This window comes from Balaenoptera borealis (assembly GCF_965194805.1).
Source record: "Balaenoptera borealis genome assembly, chromosome: 1".
Lineage (NCBI taxonomy): Eukaryota > Metazoa > Chordata > Mammalia > Artiodactyla > Balaenopteridae > Balaenoptera > Balaenoptera borealis.
Genome location: NC_138860.1, coordinates 75,659,899 through 75,682,637, shown reverse-complemented (window position 1 = coordinate 75,682,637; position 22,739 = coordinate 75,659,899). Strand labels below are relative to the sequence as shown.

Genomic DNA, 22,739 nt, shown 5'->3' with positions numbered 1-22,739 from the left:
GTGGTACCTCCGCTGGGCTCGGAACTCGCCCCACCCAGCGAACGCAAAGGACACCCCTCCCAGCCGCTAAGACGCTGGGGGGCGGGGCCACCTACTGACAGGACCCTCGCGCCATCCCCATTGGACTGGAGAATGAGTGACGCGAGAGGCCCCGCCCCTCCCCGCCCCGCTCCTTCGCGGCGGTCCTCTCCGCGCCCGCCTCGTCGCTTGCGCTCTGGGCGCTGACGTGTCTGGGCGGGTGGTTGCGACTCCTCCCCGCGCGGGCAGCCACTCGTCGCGGCGACGGAGGGGCGGGGTGGCCGGGGCCGGCGCTCCCCCTGGCCCCAGCTCCCGGCCCGCCCCGCCGCCCCGGCCCCCTGGATGAGGGTATATATTTGGAGCGGGCGCTGGACGCCGATGAGTGGCCGCGCCGAAGGAGCCGGAGCTGGGCGGAGCTGTGGTCGCGCCGAGAGAGGTGAGGGGCTCCCAGCTCAGTCGCTGTCTACTCTTGCCACCCTGGAGGAGACGGCGGGACTCGGGACCCGGGGCGGGTGGGGGCCTGGTGCCGCCACGCACACGCTTCCATGGCCACGCTCGCGACGTGGACACGCGGCGCACGTACGTGCAAAGAGCCAGCAGCCTGGCACACGCCGAGGAGCGCGCTGCCTACCCACACTGCTCCCGTGTGGCCCGCAGCGCTTCTCAGCCTCGGCGACCCCGCTGGGAGTGCTGGCATGAGGGCGCCCCACATGGGCAGTGTCTGGAATCAGGGGTTTGTCAAGCGGTTGGGAGTGGAGCCTCGCCTGGACCTGGGATGGGGGCCTTGAGGTTCTCAGGCTAGGGCCCTGTGGACAGTTATGCCAAGCTTGGGGGGCCTACAGTGGGGACAAGTCGTTGGAACTGTGCGGTGGGAATGAGTTGGGGTGTCCTGAGTATATGAGGAAAAGACTGAAAGCGTTGATGGTAAGGATTGGAGATACTTGTGGGGGCCATGAGAGTGGGACAAAACCTACTTGCCACTTTCGTTTTGTTTTAATACTGGTGATGGAAGAGGGTTGAAATTTCTGGCTTTCCCCTGGCTTGGCCAAGCAGAAACATGGGATTGGAGGGTTCAGAGCACACATGTGCTGTATGGCTTCCCGAAGATTTTATGAAGTTTGGCCTGACCCTATGCTATATTTATTTGTACATGGCTTATGAAATCTGAAATCAGGGAATAGTGATTATGATAATGTGCGTATGTTATTATGTAGTGCCTTTAGTTTAAGGGCTTGCTGGTGAAATTAACTAGGTGTGGACCGAAGGCAGTTTCTGTTCCTTCACTGTTATTGAGTTGGCTCACTTAGCTTGGGCTAAAAAATAAAAAAGACTTAATAGGCTATGCTGTGAAGCATTTAAAGGATTCAATGGTTATGGCTTCTCCCCATGACTATTTTTCAAACGCTCTAAGAGATTACTTATCAATTTGGGGGACATAATATAGCCGCAGAGATAGAGGTAGGAAGGAGACCAGAAAAGGAGGGGGAAATACTAGATATCTTTTAAACTGGAATTTAAATTCTAATAAAGTTATATGTGATAATGGTGGGCTACTGCCAAATATGTCATTGTTTTAATGCAGATGCATTGCTATGGGCATGTAGCAAGTTCTGTCATAATTTCTAGATCTTCAACTTTTTCAGACTTTGGTTGTCAAAGTAAAAATCCTTGTCTAATTCTCTTATTCACTACTGCTTACCATTACACACACGCACACACCTCTTATCAGAATTAATGGAGAAAATAATCTATTTTTGTGGCATGGAGGTGGTTATATCTGGTTCATCCTGTAAAGTTCCTCTCCTACTTGTCCGGTACATTTTCTTCCTTTCTCCATTCTGTTGGCTGTTGGCTTATGAACTCAGTTTTGCAAAGTGAGTCAGGTATAAGAAAATCAACTGTGTCTGTATATCTGAAGAAAATACAAATCACCTGTTTCTCTTTCTCTTGCCACCCCTCTCTTTTACACACATACACACATGCACATACACATGCACGTGGAGATAACAGAGTCTTTCTCCTGAGAGTCAGTATAGCATGATAGTTAAGGGCATGAATTTAGGAGTCAGGCTGTCAGGGTTTGAATCCTAGCTCTGTCACCTTACTGGTTTTGGACCTTGAGCAAGTTATCTCTGTGGCTCAATTTCTTCCTCTGTAAAGTAATCCCAGTAACAGTACCTTAGAGTTGTTTTGAGGATTAACAGCTATCTATAAAGCATTAAGAATCGTGCTGCCATATATATGTTAGTGTTCGTTGTTATTGCCCCTTCAAGGGACCCACAGATGTAGGTTCTCTTAACCTGAGTTTGTAAATGGTGTTTGATGTTTAATAGTCCTCATGAGGTAGAGAGTATTATTAATCCCACTTTACAGGTGAGGAAACAGCATAGGGAAATGAAGTAATTCAGCTGAACTCCAGAATTTTGCTCTTGTATATTGCCTTTTACTATTCTTACAGGAGAAGATACTTGCTTTTTCTTTGGTACCTACTTTTCCTCTGTCCTTTATATCTAAGCTAAGCAATTATAATGCAGTGATGATTCTTTACAGTGTGTCTCAAATTTATCCCTTTCACTCTTATTTCCTCTGCAATAAATCTGGTCGCTCTTTGGTTTTTCACACCTGCAATTGTCTTTTAACTTGTTTTCCTGCTTCTAGTTGTCCCTCCTTACAGTCTGTTTTGTGCCATGCTTTTTTCTCTTATCTCTCTAAAGCATGGTTGAACAGCCCTGTTTAGTAATCTGTGTTGGCTTCCTGTTACCTACTGTGTCTGGTCTAAATTCCTTTGCTTAGTTTTCAAGGCTCTTCATGGGTTAGCCCTAACCTACATCATTTCCCATCATTCTACATAAAACTTCAACTTTCTTACTGCTTCCATCCTACACATGTTTACTTATCAGGGCCACCAGGCTCTGCTTGTTTCCTAATGTTGTCTATATAATCTGTTCAACCCTTGAGGCACAGCTAGATCATACTTCCTTTGTGAACTCTTTCTGGACAACGCCTGTCTTCTCTTGCATTTATCTGTATTAGCTGAGTAGATTAAATATTTCCTCATTCTCCTATTTTTTATTACTATTAACATTTGGCTGGATTATCATGGAGTGCTCTTAAAAAGCATCGCCTTATCACTTGATTGTTATGTGTGTATTGCTTGTCTTTTAGGGCTCAATTCTTTTCTTTTTAATTTAATTTAATTTATTTTTTATACAGCAGGTTCTGCTTAGTTATCTATTTTATACATATTAGTGTATATATGTCAGTCCCAAGCTCCCATTTCATCCCACCACCACCCCACCCCTCTGCCACTTTCCCCCCTTGGTGTCCATACATTTGTTCTCTACATCTGTGTCTATATTTCTGCCATGCAAACTGGTTCATACATTTTTCTGGATTCCACATATATACATTAATATACGATATTTGTTTTTCTCTTTCTGACTCTGTATGACAGTCTCTAGATCCATCCATGTCTCTAGAAATGACCCAATTTCGTTCCTTTTTATGGCTGAGTAATACTCCATTGTATATATGTACCAAATCTTCTTTATCCATTCATCTGTCAATGGGCATTTAGGTTGCTTCCATGACCTGGCTATTGTAAATAGTGCTGCAGTGAACATTGGGGTGCATGTGTCTTTTTGAATTATGGTTTTCTCTGGGTATATGCCCAGTAGTGGGATTGCTGGATCATATGGTAATTCTATTTTTAGTTTTTTAAGGAACCTCCATACTGTTCTCCATAGTGGCTGTATCAATTTACATTCCCACCAACAGTGTATGAGGGTTCCCTTTTCTCCACACCCTCTCCAGCATTTGTTGTTTGTAGATTTTCTGATGATGCCCATTCTAACTGGTGTGAGGTGATACCTCATTGTAGTTTTGATTTGCATTTCTCTAATAATTAGTGATGTTGAGCAGCTATTCATGTGCTGCTTCTTGGCCATCTGTATGTCTTCTTTGGAGAAATGTCTATTTAAATCTTCTGCCCATTTTTGGATTGGGGTGTTTGTTTCTTTAATATTGAGCTGAATGAGCTGTTTATATATTTTGGAGATTAATCCTTTGTCCGTTGATTCGTTTGCAAATATTTTCTCCCATTCTGAGGGTTGTCTTTTCGTCTTGTTTATGGTTTCCTTTGCTGTGCAAAAGCTTTGAAGTTTCATTAGGTCCCATTTGTTTATTTTTGTTTTTATTTCCATTACTCTAGGAGGGGGATCAAAAAAGATCTTGCTGTGATTTATGTCAAAGAGTGTTCTTCCTATGTTTTCCTCTAAGAGTTTTATAGTGTCCAGTCTTACATTTAGGTCTGGAATCCATTTTGAGTTTATTTTTGTGTATGGTGTTAGGGAGTATTCTAATTTCATTCTTTTACATGTAGCTGTCCAGTTTTCCCAGCACCACTTATTGAAGAGACTGTCTTTTCTCCATTGTATATCTTTGCCTCCTTTGTCATAGATTAGTTGACCATAGGTGCGTGGGTTTATCTCTGGGCTTTCTATCTTGTTCCATTGATCTATGTTTCTGTTTTTGTGCAAGTACCATATTGTCTTGATCACTGTAGCTTTGTAGTATAGTCTGAAGTCAGGGAGTCTGATTCCTCCAGCTCCGTTTTTTCCCCTCAAGACTGCTTTGGCTATTCGGGGTCTTTTGTGTCTCCATACAAATTTTAAGATGATTTGTTCTAGTTCCGTAAAAAATGCTATTGGTAATTTGATAGGGATTGCATTGAATCTGTAGATTGCTTTGGGTAGTATAGTCATTTTCACAATACTGATTCTTCCAATCCAAGAACATGGTATATCTCTCCATCTGGTGGTATCATCTTTAATTTCTTTCATCAGCATCTTATAGTTTTCTGCATGCAGGTCTTTTGTCTCCCTATGTAGGTTTATTCCTAGGTATTTTATTCTTTTTGTTGCAGTGGTAAACGGGAGTGTTTCCTTAATTTCTCTTTCAGATTTTTCATCATTACTGTATAGGAATGCAAGAGACTTCTGTGCATTAATTTTGTATCCTGCAACTTTACCAAATTCATTGATTAGCTCTAGTAGTTTTATGGTGGCATTTTTAGGATTCTCTATGTGTAGTATCATGTCATCTGCAAACAGTGACAGTTTTACTTCTTCTTTTCCAATTTGTATTCCTTTTATTTCTTTTTCTTCTCTGATTGCAGTGGCTAGGACTTGCAAAACTATGTTGAATAATAGTGTTGAGAGTGGACATTCTTGTCTCGTTCCTGATCTTAGAGGAAATGCTTTCAGTTTTTCACCATTGAGAATGATGTTTGCTGTGGGTTTGTCGTATATGGCCTTTATTATGTTGAGGTAGGTTCCCTCTGTGCCCATTTTCTGGAGAGTTTTTATCATAAATGAGTGTTGAATTTTGTCAAAAGCTTTTTCTGCATCTATTGAGATGATCATATGGTTTTTATTCTTCAGTTTGTTAATATGGTGTATCACATTGATTGATTTGCCTATATTGAAGAATCCTTGCATCCCTGGGATAAATCCCACTTGATCGTGGTATATGATCCTTTTAATGTGTTGTTGGATTCTGTTTGCTAGTATTTTGTTGAGGATTTTTGCATCTATATTCATCAGTGATATTGGTCTGTAATTTTCTTTTTTGGTAGTATCTTTGTCTGGTTTTGGTATCAGGGTGATGGTGGCCTCATAGAATGAGTTTGGGAGTGTTCCTTCCTCTGCAATTTTTTGGAAGAGTTTGAGAAGGATGAGTGTTAGCTCTTCTCTAAATGTTTGAAAGAATTCACCTGTGAAGCCATCTGGTCCTGGACTTTTGTTTGTTGGAAGATTTTTAATCACAGTTTCAATTTCATTACTTGTTATTGGTCTGTTCATATTTTCTGTTTCTTCCTGGTTCAGTCTTGGAAGGTTATACCTTTGTAAGAATTTGTCCATTTCTTCCAGGTTGTCCATTTTATTGGCATAGAGTTGCTTGTAGTAGTCTCTTAGGATGCTTTGTATTTCTGCAGTGTCTGTTGTAACTTCTCCTTTTTCATTTCTAATTTTATTGATTTGAGTCCTCTCCCTCTTTTTCTTGATGAGTCTGGCTAATGGTTTATCAATTTTGTTTATCTTCTCAAAGAACCAGCTTTTAGTTTTATTGATCTTTGCTATTGCTTTCTGTTTCTATTTCATTTATTTCTTCTCTGATCTTTATGATTCCTTTCCCTCTGTTAACTTTGGGTTTTGTTTGTTCTTCTTTCTCTAGTTCCTTTAAGTGTAAGGTTAGATTGTTTACTTGAAATTTTTCTTGTTTCTTGAGGTAGACTTGTATAGCTATAAACTTCCCTCTTAGAACTGCTTTTGCTGAATCCCATAGGTTTTGGATCATCGTGTTTTCATTGTCATTTGTCTCTAGGTATTTTTTGATTTCCTCTTTGATTTCTTCAGTGATCTCTTGGTTATTTAGTAATGTATTGTTTAGCCTCCATGTGTTTTGTGTTTTTTACGTTTTTTTCCCTGTAATTCATTTCTAATCTCATAGTGTTGTGGTCGGAAGAGATGCTTGATATGATTTCAATTTTCTTAAATTTACTGAGGCTTGATTTGTGACCCAAGATGTGATCTATCCTGGAGAATGTTCCGTGCGCACTTGAGAAGAAAGTTTAATCTGTTGTTTTTGGATGGAATGTCCTATAAATATCAATTAAATCTATCTGGTCTATTGTGTCATTTAAAGTTTCTGTTTCCTTATTTATTTTCATTTTGGATGATCTGTCCATTGGTGTAAGTGAGGTGTTAAAGTCCCCCACTATTATTGTGTTACTGTCGATTTCCTCTTTATTTTATTTTTTTTTTTATTTTTTGGCTGTGTTGGGTCTTCGTTTCTGTGCGAGGGCTTTCTCGAGTTGCAGCGAGTAGGGGCCACTCTTCATCGCGGTGCGCGGGCCTCTCACTGTCGCGGCCTCTCTTGTTGCAGAGCACAAGCTCCAGACGCGCAGGCTCAGTAGTTGTGGCTCACGGGCCCAGTTGCTCCGTGGCATGTGGGATCTTCCCAGACCAGGGCTCGAACCCATGTCCCCTGCATTGGCAGGTGGACTCTCAACCGCTGCGCCACCAGGGAAGCCCCCGATTTCCTCTTTTATAGCTGTTAGCAGTTGCCTTATGTACTGAGGTGCTCCTATGTTGGGTGCATATATATACTTGTTATATCTTCTTCTTGGATTGATCTCTTGATCATATGTAGTGTCCTTCCTTGTCTCTTGTAACAGTCTTTATTTTAAAGTCTATTTTATCTGATATGAGTATTGCTACTCCAGCTTTCCTTTGATTTCCATTTGCATGGAATATCTTTTTCCATCCCCTCACTTTCAGTCTGTATGTGTCCCTAGGTCTGAAGTGGGTCTCTTGTAGACAGCATATATATGGGTCTTGTTTTTGTATCCATTCAGCGAGCCTGTGTCTTTTGGTTGGAGCATTTAATCCATTCACGTTTAAGGTAATTATCAATATGTATGTTCCTATTACCATTTTCTTAATTGTTATGGGTTTGTTTTTGTAGGTCCTTTTCTATTCATGTGTTTCCCACTTAGAGAAGTTTCTTTAGCATTTGTTGTAGAGGTGGTTTGGTGGTGCTGAATTCTCTTAGCTTTTGCTTGTCTGTAAAGCTTTTGATTTCTCCATTGAATCTGAATGAGATCCTTTCCCAGTAGAGTAATCTTGGTTGTAGGTTCTTCCCTTTCATCACTTTAAATATATCGTGCCACTCCTTTCTGGCTTGTAGAGTTTCTGCTGAGAAATCAGCTGTTAACCATATGGGAGTCCCCTTGTATGTTATTTGGCATTTTACCCTTGTTGCTTTCAATAATTTTTCTTTGTCTTTAATTTTTGTCAATTTGATTAATATGTGTCTCGGCATGTTTCTCCTTGTGTTTATCCTGCCTGGGATTCTCTGTGCTTCCTGGCCTTGTGTGGCTATTTCCTTTCCCATGTTAGGCAAGTTTTCTACTATAATTTCTTCAAATATTTTCTTGGGTCCTTTCTCTGTCTGTTCTCTTTCTGGGACCCCTATAATGCAAATGTTGTTGTGTTTAATGTTGTCCCAGAGGTCTCTTAGGCTGTCTTCATTTCTTTTCATTCTTTTTTCTTTATTCTGTTCCACAGCAGTGAATTCCACCATTTTGTCTTCCAGGTCACTTATCCGTTCTTCCTCAGTTATACTGCTATTGATTCCTTTTAGTGTATTTTTCATTTCAGTTATTGTATTTTTCATCTCTGTTTGTTTGTTCTTTAATTCTTCTAGGCCTTTGTTAAACATTTCTTGCATCTTCTCGATCTTTGCCTCCATTCTTTTTCTGAGGTCCTGTATCATCAACACTATCATTATTCTCAATTCTTTTTCTGGAAGGTTGCCTATCTCCACTTCATTTAGTTGTTTTTCTGGGGTCTTATCTTGTTTCTTCATCTGGTACAAAGTCCTCTGCCTTTTCATTTTGTCTATCTTTCTGTGAATGTGGTTTTCCTTCCACAGGCTGCAGAATTGTAGTTCTTCTTGCTTCTGCTGTCTGCCCTCTGGTGGATGAGGCTATCTAAGAGGCTTGTGCAAGCTTCCTGATGGGAGGGACTGGTGGTGGGTAGAGCTGGGTGTTGCTCTGGTAGGCAGAGCTCAGTAAAACTTTAATCCACTTGTCTGCTGATGGGTGGGGCTGGGTTCCCTCCCTGTTGGTTGTTTGGCCTGAGAAGACCCAGCACTGGAGCCTACCAGTGGACCTCTTCAGTGGGGCTAATGGCAGACTCTGGGAGGGCTCACGCCAAGGAGCACTCCCCAGAACTTCTGCTCCCAGTGTCCTTGTCCCCGTGGTGAGTCACAGCCACTCCCCACCTCTGCAGTAGATCCTCCAACACTAGCAGGTAGGTCCAGTTCAGTCTCCTGTGGGCTCACCGCTCTCTGCCCTAGGTCCTAATGTGCACAGTACTTTGTATGTGCCCTCCAAGAGTGGAGTCTCCACTTCCCCCAATCCTGTCAAAGTTCCGCAATCAAATCCCACTAGCCTTCAACGTCTGATTCTCTAGGAATTCCTCCTCCTCTTGCCAACCCGCAGGTTGGGAAGCCTGATGTGGGGCTCAGAGCCTTCACTCCATTGGGTGGACTTCTGTGGTATAAGTGTTCTCCAGTTTGTGAGTCACCCACCCAGCGGCCATGGGATTTGATTTTATTGTGATTGCGCCCCTCCTACCATCTCACTGTGGTTTCTCCCCTGTCCTTGGATGTGAGGCATCTTTTTTGGTGAGGTCCAGTGTCCTCCTGTCGATGATTGTTCAGCAGTTGTGATTCTGGTGCTCTCGCAAGAGGGAGTGAGCGCACATTCTTCTATTCCACCATCTTGAACCAATCTCCTAGGGCTCAGTTCTTAGTAAAGACAGTGGACATATTTTATTGCTTCTTTGTGGAAGTTGCTCTTGAAATAAAATGTATTTTTTATAATTATGGTGTTCCTGTCTTCTTGATACTGTTGTATTCTGAATTCTGTGTTTCTGTCCTTAGAGATAAAAGGAGAAGGTTGAAATATTAAACAGTCAAGTGTTCTTTCAGTAGTAGCTTAGTGGTCAGAGGAGTAGTATAGAGGCAACTAGAGCCCTGGGATCAGACTGTCTGCATTCACACCCTAGCTCCACCAGTCAGCCGGGTTGCTTTGCCTCTCTGTGTCTCATTCTCCTCAACTGTAAAGTGATGATAATAATAGTATTTATGTCATAGAGCTGTTGAAAATTACATGAGACCATGTAGGTAAAGTACTTGGTGCAGTGCCTGGTATATAAGAATTATTAGTATTGTCTTACAAGTTTGATCTCTTATGAGTATGATCATGATGGAAAGGCAGAATTTCCTTAACATCAAGGGTTTTAAAATTTTTTTTTATTTTTTATTTTATTAAAAAATTTTTTTTTGGCCACACTATGGGGCTTGCAGGATCTTACTTCCCCGACCAGGGATTGAACCCAGGCCCTGGCAGTGAAAGCACTGAATCCTAACCATTGGACCACCAGGGAACTCCCAAGATTTTTTTTTTTTTAATGTACTTATTTTTAGTAGGAAAAATCTCCTCAGGTTTTGAGGTTGGATTTTGACCTGCTCTTCATTTCCTTTCTCTTTCAGGTTTACAGGTACAGAAATTACACCCCAGTTATCACAGAACTTGGCTACCAGAGCATTATGAATGTTAATGACCTCAAACTCAGGTTGTCCAAAGCTGGGCAAGAACACCTATTGCAATTCTGGAATGAGCTGGAAGAAACCCAACAGGTAGAACTTTTCGGAGAGCTCCAGGCCATGAACTTTGAGGAGCTGAACTTCTTTTTCCAAAAGGCCATTGAAGGATTTAACCATTCTTCCCAGCCAGAGAAAGTGGATGCACGGATGGAACCTGTCCCTCGAGAGGTGTTGGGCAGTGCTACCAGGGATCAAGATCAGCTGCAGGCCTGGGAAAGTGAAGGTACTGAGCATGGGAAGATTTGCTCTAAGGCTTATTATGAGATGTACTAAAACCATTAAAGTAACAGTATTTTCACTTCCTTAAGACCTTAAACCAGGTGACTGATCTGAGAGTGACAGATTGTGTGGCCAAGAGGCCGCAGTGGCTCCTGTTGCCCGTCTCTCCATTCTCTTTTCATTTCTGGTGCCTGATTCAAGGCTCTTCTCATTCAAGTCATAATTTGCCTCTAGTCTCTTTCCCTTCTCAGAGTCCATACTTCTATTAGATTTCCCTTCCTGAAGCACAAGCTGAATGTTTCAGTTTATGCTAGCTTACTCCAAAACCCTTCCCTAACACGGCCCTATCCAATCTTGTCTCTTATGTCTCTCTCCACTCCTACTGCCCCACACCTTTCAGCTGGACCCTGTAATTCACCTTTCTCTGAACATTCTAGTATGCCTTCCCTGCCTTTGCTCATGCTTGTCCTTAGCTGGGTCTGGCCTTTGCCCCTTCTCCGTGTAGCTGGATCACCTTGTGACGCCACCCATCTTCTGGATCTGTGCAGTGAGGTGGCTCTGCCACTTGGGGAACTTACCCTCATTCTCCAAGGTTCACCACGCATACTCTTTGATCTGTCACCTTTTTTTCAGTGTCCCAGGTTGAAATTATTTGTCCATGCTCTTCTTTCATTTTTCCTTATAATAAGGGTTGTTTATGTCTATCTTTGTCATTACATTGTAAACTTTTAAAGAGCAGCCCATGTCCTGGTTGTCTATGTATGTCACATGGCATTTAGAGCAGTGTTTTGCAGTTATATGTTGGTTGATAAATGTTGGTTGAATTTCCCCAATGCTTCTTCCTCTAAAGCATATCATAAAATCTGTCCCCATAACTAGTACTAATGAGTGCTTTTGAAAATGGCAAAATAGCTAAAATTTAGCTTTTTTCGGTAGGGTTAAGAACTGTGGTTTTTATAATCTACTACTGCTCCCTAAGTAAAAGTGACTAAATACTGCAGGCCCTTGAGTGTTTGTACATGCTTCTTGTCAAATCTGGACCTCATTTCCTCAGCTGTAGAATGAACAGATTGGACTAATACTTTTTCCTTTTTAAAAAAAACATTACTTTATCGCAAAAATAATATCAAAGTAACAGAAATACTGTAGAGAAATTGCCCATAACCTCATCAAATCTATGTTTTTATTTGTCCACGTTGCCACCTAGTACTTAATTATATACATATTTACTTTTATAGATGTGATTTATGGTCTATATTCGCACCACACTATGGCTATTTTTATTGTCTTTGGCTTTTTGGCACTCCCTGCAACCCGCCAAAAAAGAAACATAACTGCCATTATCAACCTTCTTCTCTGCCATTATCTTCATGTCTTTCTCTGGGCTTACAAATCTACTGTTTTTCAAACTGTTCCAAAGACCTCTAGGGTTCTGACTGCTGCTGAAACTGTGGAGAGGGGGGAACAGATACTAAACAGGTAGGTCTCCAGCCCCTTCATCTCCCCACTCCAGGAGCAGTTCTACTTTGACCTCTTTTTATGTGTTCGATACATAAACAAATAAACCTCTTTACATGAGGTTTTACTTAAAAGGGGTTGAAGATTAAAAACATTGAAAATAATTGGATGATCTTCAAGGAGGGCCCTTTCCTATTTAAAATGCTTGGTAGTGGCTAACCTCGCTTCTTACTTAGAACAGGGCTCTGCCACTAAGATGTGAGAGAGTGACTTCCAGATGGATCCTTCTGAATGGAGGACAGTAGTGACACTGTGACCCCCACTAACTTTGGATTCATTAATCTTTCCCTCCCTCCCTGGGTTTCACCGAAAGCTACACAGGACCTCTTCTTACCCTCTGGTATTCCAGCTGCCTATATTTCTCCTTGTGATTTTATGGAGATAAAGTCTTAGAATTAACTCTTACGGAAAGCCAAAGCTTTGGCCTTGTGTAATGGGGACCATGAGCAACAATCAAGACTTCCTAAAAAAATAAAAAATAAAAAATAAAAAAAAAATTAAAAAAAAACAACCAAAAAAAAAAACAGAGACTCTGACTTCCTATAGTTGGAGTCTTCTTTATGGCCTTTTTGTTGGAATCTGTGGAACAAAAGTCCACATTTATGACTTTTCATTTAGATTAAAATCCAGAACTGTTACAAGCAAGTCTAGTATAAGAAGGTGCAAAGCAAACTTCCTTTTAGCTTGCTGTCAAGGGAAGAATATTTATTTGTGGCTTAAGCAGTAGGGGTGGAGAGGGAGACTTTTTAACTGACGTTACAACCTTTTCATTAGATAGAAACTGCCATATGTGTGCAAATTCATAACAAAATGAAGTTTCTGCAGTAAGTTATCAAAGGAAAGAGATTGCCATTGCAAAGATTACAATGCTTTATTTCAGATAGTAGGAAATTCCTGATAACTGTATCAAAGACAACCCTCCCCCCCAAGCCCCCGCTGCCCCTGCCCCCATCCCACTGCCCCAGGATAGGGGAAATAAAAGCATTGTACAATAATTTCAAAGTGTCTGGTGGCTATTGACGTTAGACATTTTAACACCTAGGGTGGAAAATTATTGGTGAAGGATTAATACATAAGCTACCACTGTGCTCTTTATTGAAGAGAGACCTTGTTTTGATTTAATTCTTGAAGTGTTCTGGCCAGTTGTAGAAAATGGAATGTAGAGGGGTAACTGAAAAACCTCTATCTTACAAAACTGAGATCTTGGAAGAAGTAATTCAGAAGCTTCGATGAGAATATCATTTTAGTAAAGATATTCACACTGGGAAAATATATTGGCTTAAAAAAAAATCCCGTTCTTTATTAAAAAGAAATGCATGCTTAAACTGAACACAAAACAATCTTCTATGTTATAATAAGAAACTAATATTCAGTGTTTAGCCCTTTTTTTTAACCTGTGAGACATTTAAAAAATTAATCTGTATAGCATTGTAGAAAAGTAAATGGATTGTTCAGAAAAAATGTATTCATAACATTATCCTCCTCTACATTTTCTGAAATCTAGTGCAGTGATATTTCTAATAGATTTGTTTTATTTTAAAAGTAACACATACTTATTTTGGAGAAGTTGGAAAATACTAAGAGTTACAAAGGAAAAAAGATAAATCTCTGCTCTCCCACAATCCAGAGATAAATACTCGCTAGTAATATTTTATAGAATTTTCTTATATACACACATGTACATTAGGATTATAGTTTATGTATAGTCTTGTAGCCTACTCCAGAAATTGTTATTATGAAATATTTCAAGCATATTTGGAAGCAGATATTTGGAGACAAAAAATAGTATAATGAACTTCTATATATGCATTACCTTAATTAAATAATTATCAAAATTTTGCTAATTTTGCTTCATCTATCCCTTTTTCATTTTTCTCTGCTGTAGTATTTTTTTTAATAGAATTTATTTTATTTTATTTTTTTAATTTTTTTTTGGCTGTGTTGGGTCTTCGTTTCTGTGCGAGGGCTTTCTCCAGTTGTGGCGAGCGGGGGCCACTCTTCATCGCGATGCATGGGCCTCTCACTGTCGTGGCCTCTCCCGTTGCGGAGCACAGGCTCCAGACGCGCAGGCTCAGTAATTGTGGCTCACGGGCCTAGTTGCTCCGCGGCATGTGGGATCTTCCCAGACCAGGGCTCGAACCCGTGTCCCCTGCATTGGCAGGCGGACTCTCAACCACTGCGCCACCAGGGAAGCCCCTCTGCTGTAGTATTTTAAGGCAACTCGCAAACATGTTTACCCTCATAAAATTCAGTATGCATCTCTTAAGTATAAGGACATTTTCTTCCTAATTACGATGCCATTATTATACCTAATGAAATTCACAATAATCCCCCAGTATCTAAAACCAGTTCAAATAGAGATTTCCCTTATTAGCCTACTTTTTGTACTTAATATTTTGGGGAAGTAGTTAATCCATAAAATAATTGTTTCACCTGTAAAATGTGATTAAAAATTAAAGACTTAAAATATCTCCTTTCTCGTGTGTAGTCTTTCTTCATTTCCACCAGTTGAATAGCCTGTTTACCCCACCCCTTGTCCAGGAGTGCTGAAAGTTTAGATAGAAAGCTCTGGCAATGCTCTACGTCAGAAGCACCTGTGCCAACCTCCTTGTTTCAGGCACATGCCCAAATCAAAGAGTATGCATGAGAGGAACTAGTCCAAGCAGGAAGTTATCCAGGAAGCAGTTGACCTGTGAGAGGCCACTGTAAACTCTTCTGTTTGTTGTAAATGTTATCAGGAAAAGTGCTCAGACTCTGTTGGGCTAACATGCATGACTCCTCAAGGAGAGAGGTATACCCCTGCCCTGGAAATGGCTCATTCTGGCTTGATTTTTTTTTTTTAAACTTCTGATTTAGTGTGTGTTAGGTCCTGATTTCTGTGGGAAGGTAATTAACTCTAGTGACCTATAATGAAAAGATGATATAGTAATGTACTTTTCAGGGTTTTTTTCCATATTTTTGCAGAAGTTTTGGGGTAGAAGTTCATAATTTCCTGATTGTCACATGGGTTAAGTACATTTATAATCAGTTAACATTTTTCAAATAGGTGCAGTGCTGCCCGTATAAAATTTACGTTATGACCCATACAGTTTGAAATCATGTATATTGCCACGTAACTAAAAGGCTTACTGAATTTTATTGGCCTGCTTAATTTCAAGAGGTATTTTATCTGTCATTATAAGACAGATACTAATTTATGTGCTACACACTTTTGATAAACATTGCAGTTTTATTGTAGTAACACACATGAAGTGGATGAATACTTCAGCCCCACACAATTTGGTATTGTTAACAACAGCTGTAGCTACATTTATTTCGTTCTTGAATTGCAGCTGGCTTTGATACTCTAGGGACTGCTTTCTTTCCTCTTGTTTTTCTCTGTCTGCTCATAAGTGAGATGCATACGCAGGAAGAAGTTAATGCAGAGACACTTTTTTATCACAAATATTTATGGATTGTGTTATAATTCATTATAATAGTTGTGGCTAGATGGAGATGAGATGTAAATGTAGATCTGCCTGGAAATGTACCCCTGGCAAGCATGGTCTCAATGCTACTTTTAAGACATAGTGATTCGATGGGTTATCAGGTCCACAGATGGAAAGAAGAATTGGAGAAAGTATGGCCGTCGGGGGCTTAGGAAACAAACACATGCCATTTATTTCAATGAAGAAAGAGACCACTATCAGCTGTTGGTTAGCACAGCTTTAGAATGGAAACATTTGGAAATTCGGAATGAAGCAGTAGTTTAGGGAACTGATCCAAGGAAGAGAAAAGGTTATACAGTGATATTTTGATAACCAGTAAGAATCTGTGGAAAGTGCTGGTTGGTGCTGCTTGGCCATCTGGCAAGCAGGAGCTGAGATGTGGAGCTGACTCTGGGAGTGTGGCTCTTAGCTTTTACAGGTAAGGGAGCTGAGAGAAGAAACTTACTTTTGGACCGAAGGTAAAAGTAAGAAGGCAGGAAGCATGATTAGAGCCATATTAATAGTACAACTTAAAACACATGTGCTCTATAAAGAAAATAAATAGTACCAAAAAAACAAAGACCTTTGTGTCCAGAATGTTTATCTGGGACTTTTTGGGAACATGTTTAGAAATATTTTTGATTCCAGCACCTTTGGTGGTATGTGAGGGTCCAGACAGACTGAAGTTATTTATCTGCCATTCTAAAATGGTGCAAAACCTGACCTGAACAGACATGAGACTATTGATAAACTTTTTTTATCCCACTTAATGTGATTATAAGGTACCGTCTCAGATCTGCTGGGGTAAAATATAACATCTTGTCTGTGTACTATATTCCTTTTCTAAATTTTGAAGAGTTGTGCATTCTGAAATAAAATTCTGAAATAAATCTGGTTTAGCTAAGGGATTGTGGACCTGTATTTTAAAATAATACTTTTTGGGTCAGTGACAGCAGAGTTAAATTTATTTCCTAGAAACCATAGTTTCTTTCATAACTCAAGGAATAACCAAATGTAAAGCGGTTTTCAAAACTGCTTTATATGGTTCCCTGTTCCCTTCAGATTGCTTCATCTCAGCCAGTCTTTGTTACATGGTGGTTGTGGGGAGTGTTTAAGCGCAACACGGAGCTGGAATGCTGTTAGAAATTCAGTGTTTGGCAAGTTTTGGAGAATGTGGGCTCTTCCCAGCTCAGCCGCTTTTCCATGTAGGGTGATGGGTAAGATAGATAAGAAAAGGCAGCACAACCTCTCATGAATTCAGTGGAAAAGAGAAGGAAGGGCAAGAAGGAAATAGGAAGGACAGTTTACACCCCTAAAAATTATGGTGCTGTATAATTTATCTGTTAAATGTTTGGGTGTGATAAGAGACTGCTGTAGGCAGTGCAGTGCTGGTGAATAGGCCCTGGGGTCAAGTTCTAATCCTGATTCACACTTTTTAGTTGTGTGACCTTGGGCAAGATCATGAACTCATCTCAGCCTATTATCTCTAAAATGGGGAAAATTATACCTACCTTCTAGATTTTAGTTACTATTTTGGAGTCTAACATTACCCCTGGTATTTTATTTTCAAATACTGATAAGGTACAGTGAAATGCCATGGAGAAAAGGACAAGGACAATCTAGTTATAGGCAAGGAAGAAAGAGAGAAAATTAATTCTCAGGTAGCTAAGCTCTCAGCTTTAACATCAAAGGTGAGAATTATGGAAATACCTAATGTGCTTTTAAATTTTTTGATTGAAAAAATTGCTAGAAAGTTCTTGCATAACATCCTTGGCTGTACTTAGTTACTAGCGAAGACAGATTGTAGAATCAGGACAGTTCTGATTTTGTAATGGATTTATTAAGAATATTTCTTTAAGTTCACAATGTACTAGTATATTAGCTTTAGGAAAGCCCAATATATCAAAAACACATAAAGCGGGCTTCCCTGGTGGCGCAGTGGTTGAGAATCTGCCTGCCAATGCAGGGGACACGGGTTCGAGCCCTGGTCTGGGAAGATCCCACATGCCACGGAGCAACTGGGCCTGTGAGCCACAATTACTGAGCCTGCGCGTCTGGAGCCTGTGCTCCGCAACAAGAGAGGCCGCGATGGTGAGAGGCCCGCGCACCGCGATGAAGAGTGGTCCCCACTTGCCGCAACTAGAGAAAGCCCTCGCACAGAAACGAAGACGCAACACAGTCATAAATAAATAAATAAATAAATAAAAGAACGTGAATTCCTTTAAAAAAAAAAAAACACATAAAGCATAAAGTTGGTAAATTAGACAAACCTGCATTCCCTAAAGATGTAAAAAATAATAATAATTGATACTGGCTACCACTGCCCCCTCTGACTTGGCCTACAATTGTGGATAGTGGCCTGCCTTGTTCATAGAATTTCTGAGGATTTTAATGAAAGTATGAAATTCAGAAAATAGAACAAAACCCATCAACCATTGCTTTATCACATCTGACCTTGTACAGCTTTTCTAGCTTCCCAGAGATCCAGTTTCTATGTTGCCTCTTCCCACAAGCTACTCTACCTTCTGGTGCTGAAGCTGTCTACCTTAGAGTTATGAGGTGGCTCTTAGAAATGGTACATGGCAAGATTTTATTTTATTTTATTTTTTAATCCAAACTGAGAGCCTCTGTCTCTTAATAACATTTATAGTTTCACTTACAGTTTCATAAAAACTCCGTGTCACATCCTTCTGAGCTGCAATAGATGGCCCATTTAAAAAAAAAAAGAAGACATTTTAATAAATTTTACTGAAGTATAATTACATACAATAAAATGCACTAGTTTTATGAGTTTTTAGCAAGTTTACACACCCATGTAACTACCACCCCAATCAGATATACAACATTTCCATCATTCCACAACGTCTCCTGATGCCCTTTTGCAGGCAAATCCCCTAAGCTCATTCACTTGAGTTGGGTTTCAAACCCAGGTGTCCTGACTTCAGAGCCCGGTTTCTTAACCATTGGACTACACTGCTTTCCCAACTCAGGGTTTCTTTTCTTTACATTTACTGGATGGTAGCTTGTCTAGTATATTTACATGCTCATTGATTGATTAATTGTTATTGATTGATTTATCAGCTGGAGGTAATTTAATAGCATCATCATTCATCCTGAAGCCTAGGGATCTGCTTTTATCCTATCTTTTTCTTAACTTGCCACATCTAATAAGTTGTCAAGTGCTTGTAAAACATTTATAACATCTCTTGGTCTTTGCCTTCCAACCTTATCAGAATAAAAATTATTAGTTCATTAAAGTATATTATTCATTGTTCGGTGTTTGGTTGGGTTATATAAATTTAATTTTTTAATAATAAAAATGTTTTTATTAACAAGATAGTTATCCATGATTACTTGTGAATTCCTTTATGCCTTATGCAGATAGGGTGACTCTTTGCAGCTACCTTTGTATATGTAATCCTAAAGTGTTGAATTATAGAGTGATACACGTATTTTCTTTTTTAGGACTTTTCCAGATTTCTCAGAACAAAGTGGCAGTTCTTCTTCTAGCTGGTGGGCAGGGGACAAGACTTGGTGTTGCATATCCCAAGGGGATGTATGATGTTGGTTTGCCATCCCATAAGACACTTTTTCAGATTCAAGCAGAGCGTATCCTGAAGCTTCAACAGTTAGCTGAAAAATATCATGGCAACAAATGCATCATTCCGTGGTAAGATACTTCTCATTATGGGACAATGTCTGAACATATATTGGTTTATAATATTCAAAATGCATATGTACTTTATTCATAGGCAGATGTATTTCCTGTTACTACAGATTTTCTTGGGAGCTATAATTTACTATATATGTTAAAAGTAATATGTGTTACAGCTAGATAGATAATCACTGTAGCCTTAACGAGCAGTATATACTCACCTCCAACTTTTAATCCCTACCTGAGTACCTTTGGGTACTCAGAGGGTTCTCTCGGTCTAGAAACTTCATGCTGATTGGTAGTTTGTATAGAATTTCTGATTGAAAATCAGTTTCCCTCTTAAATTTGAAAGCATTGCTCTATTGTTTCAGCATTGCTTTGGAGAGGTCCATTGCCATTCTGATTCCCAATCTTTTTTGTTTCCCCCTTTTGCTCTGAAAGAATTTGGGGTCTCTTTTTATCTTTAGTAACTGAAATTTCATGACGACGTGGTATGGATCTATTTTCAGTCACTGCTGTGGGCACTCAGTGGGTTCTCTCACTCTAGAAACTCATGTCCTTAAGTATTGGGTTATCTAGTCCTCCTGAAACCTCACCCTTCTTCCATACACACTAGCTGAAAGCCCCATTGATTTACACTAGCTGAAAGCCCCATTGATTTCTCTGCTGTGGGCCAAACTTGGATTCTCAGTCTCTGCTAGTATGCCAGGTCCTCAGGGCCAGTGTTCATCTTCTAAACACCAAGAGATTACAGGAAATTCTGCTCTGTTTTTTAAAAGGTTTCGATTTAGCTCTTGAATCTGTTTCTCAGAGCAGCTTTGGAAGTTAGCATGTTTTGAGGGGGAAACCAGCTGTGCGTTTGAAATCCCTCAAGTCCCTAATCTTGTTATTTTAGCCCCAGGTGACCAACAAAAACTCTGCTGGTTTCTCTGTCCTTCTGCCTGGTCCAAGCTCAGATTCTCTACCACTAGCCTTTACCCCAGATCAGCAAATACCCCCAGGAAAAGGCAGCTGCATATCTTTAGCTCTCCTTTGAAAGATTCTCACTCTCTTGAATTGTAGTTCTAATCCATGTTGCTTTTGTAGCTCTCTGATGCCTTTAAAAATAGGCTTTTTGTAATTTCCTCAGCTTTTCTAGCTATTAAGAATGGTATTGGCCAGCTGTGAACTATTTTCTTCATTTTGATTCCCTTGGGGATTTTTGAAGGACGTCTGTGTTCTAAGTGGCCAAAATTCTTCTTACAGCCCTGGCCTCCCACTATCATGTTGGATTTTCTTCTTTTTCTTTCTCCTCATAGCTCAGAATTTATTTTTCTTATGTGGAACAGTTTAGTCACTTCTTTTGTCATCTAAATTATGATGCCCAAAGTTGTTGTGCCCAGGGTTCATAATACCCATAATACCCAGGATAATTTGTTAATCAGACAGATATTGACTGTGCTGGGAAATTATATAATGTTCTTCATTTAACAGATATTAATTGAGTACCTACTTCTGGGTGCTGGGAACCGAGACAGACAGAACCAAAACAGACAAAACTCCCTACTTATATATGGTTTACATTTTAGTAAGGGGAAAAGCTATTGTAGTCACTAATTATGGTTTTAGATAGAATTTTTTTCTCTTTTGCTACAGTGGCATGGGTTGGATTTTTGTGACAACAGAGAGTATAATTACACTTTTATGATTTTAAATAAAGGGTGAGCAGAGCCCAGATTCCATTTCAAAATTTTTATAAAAAGAACCATAAGAGATAATTAGAAAGTATTACATTTACCCTTTTTTCCCTATTACTAGAATAGGCGATTTCAACCTAGAATACACTTTTCAGAGTTCTAAAATGTTGACTTGAGCCAGTTGTAGGCTTTCTGCTGCAGGAGATATGTTTTAATATTGTTACAGATTTATTGTATGCATAAGGATTGATGAAGTTACTGGAAGAAATTCCCCTTGGGTAGCAGCTAATGCTGCCTTATCCAGGAAGAGGATGAAGGAAGTGAAAACAATAAACGGTGCTCTCAAAAATTTTCTTTAGCTTAGGAAATAGACAAGACTTGACTTTGCCCTAATTCACATAGCGCTATGGCTTAGAAGATCTACTTTTCTCTTGCAAGGTATATAATGACCAGTGGCAGAACAATGGAATCTACAAAGGAATTCTTCACAAAGCACAAGTACTTTGGTTTAAAAAAAGAGAATGTAATCTTTTTTCAGCAGGGAATGCTGCCTGCTATGAGTTTTGATGGGAAAATTATTTTGGAAGAGAAGAACAAGGTTTCTATGGCTCCAGGTTTGTAACCATTCTTATTTAAATGGTGACTAGAAGTGGTAGTAACACAACTCATTAAATTGTTTTTTTGAAGTACGGTTGATTTACGATATGTAGCTCATTAAGTTTTGACTTTTTTTTTTAATACGGTGATTTGGATGTTAAAAATTAATATTTTAATTATATTTAAATTTGGCAATGATTAAAAAAAATGGAAATGCCCATGGGTAAAATGGATATGCTTTTATACTTCCTGTGGATGTCTGCTCTTGAGAGCAGTTTGAGCAGCATTCAGAGTATTTATTCTCTTTACCCAGTATTTTATATACAGTATTGTTCATGGCTACATTGTTTATTGTAGTGAAAAATTGGAAACCACCTGCTGCTTAAAAAATAAGAGGCTAGATTATAGTTTACCTGTAGCATTAATTCTTAAACAGTATTGAAATAATTGTGTGGAGATATTAAATGACAAAGCGAAATAGTTTCAGTAGGTTAAGTAAGAGAATGAGAAATACAGAGCTGCATGCACAGTACGATTAGGGCCACCATTTTGCACCGTTGTAGGGCACATTGTAGTTTGCTAATGGCATCCCTAGGGTTGGGCAGTGTGCTGCCTGTGTAGCCACATATAGTGACCATAAGTATGATCCCACTATAAAAGTAAATGTGTCGACAGATTCTCATCTCTGTGAAGCTCTTCTTGAAGGAAAGGCTGAAAGGAAATAAAAACAGTATTTACAGTGGTGCTTTGCAGGTGTAGGCTTTTATTTCATCTCATCTCTTTTTACCCCCCACTCAATTCTTTTTAATTAATGGAAGAGTTTACTATTTTTAGCTTTGTTTTTTGAAGTTGTCTAATTTTTTGTCATTTAAGCTGTAGCTGAGGTTGTTGATGGAAAAAGTACATTAAAGCAGCACTAAAAATAGATGGGGAAAGAAGAGGCTTTTACATATATTTAGTTTAAATCACCATAGACCTTCATATTAATCTGCTAAACAAATCATTTGGTATCAATACTCGTGTATTTTTATTTTTGAGATGGATGAAATTGTCAGTGTTGGGGCTATAAATACAGAGCTAACTTGAATCATACAAATAAAACTTGAAATGTTATCAAATAATTATTGCCTGTTAAAGAATTTTATGTTTCACAATATATTATAGGCCAAATTGTTAAAAGGGCTGAGTTAAAAAGAAAAGTATGTTCTTTGGGGTTGCCTAGCCCTACATTAATAATGTTATACTTACGCTAAATTACCTTCAAAATCACGTAGTATAACCTTTTGACACCTGATTCCTTCCTTATGGACATTCAGTTTTCTTGGCCCTGTAATGTAAAACTGGTTTTCAGAG

The 22,739-nt window shown here is 39.5% G+C and overlaps 2 protein-coding genes across 12 annotated transcripts in view; one reads left to right on the top strand and one right to left on the bottom strand.

Annotated features, from left to right (window-relative positions):
* SH2D1B (SH2 domain containing 1B) overlaps window positions 1-22,739 on the bottom strand; it is a 333,978-nt gene that overhangs the window by 145,679 nt on the left and 165,560 nt on the right. The gene's annotated exons all lie outside the window — the stretch shown is intronic.
* Window positions 1-22,739, top strand: part of UHMK1 (U2AF homology motif kinase 1) — a 104,173-nt gene that overhangs the window by 63,800 nt on the left and 17,634 nt on the right. For 6 of the 11 annotated variants that reach the window (XR_014248394.1, XR_014248395.1, XM_082405149.1 and 3 more), the window contains exons 8-10: window positions 10,141-10,477; window positions 18,924-19,128; window positions 21,228-21,403. Coding sequence is in view for 9 of the 11 variants with exons in the window: in XM_082405149.1 (XP_082261275.1) it covers window positions 10,141-10,477; window positions 18,924-19,128; window positions 21,228-21,403 (718 nt within the window). In the remaining 2 variants the exon portion in view is untranslated. Of the gene's footprint in view, window positions 1-221; window positions 455-777; window positions 943-10,140; window positions 10,478-18,923; window positions 19,129-21,227; window positions 21,404-22,739 lie in introns of those variants that run through there. The other 5 variants (XM_082405144.1, XM_082405153.1, XM_082405152.1 and 2 more) reach the window with 5 other exon arrangements.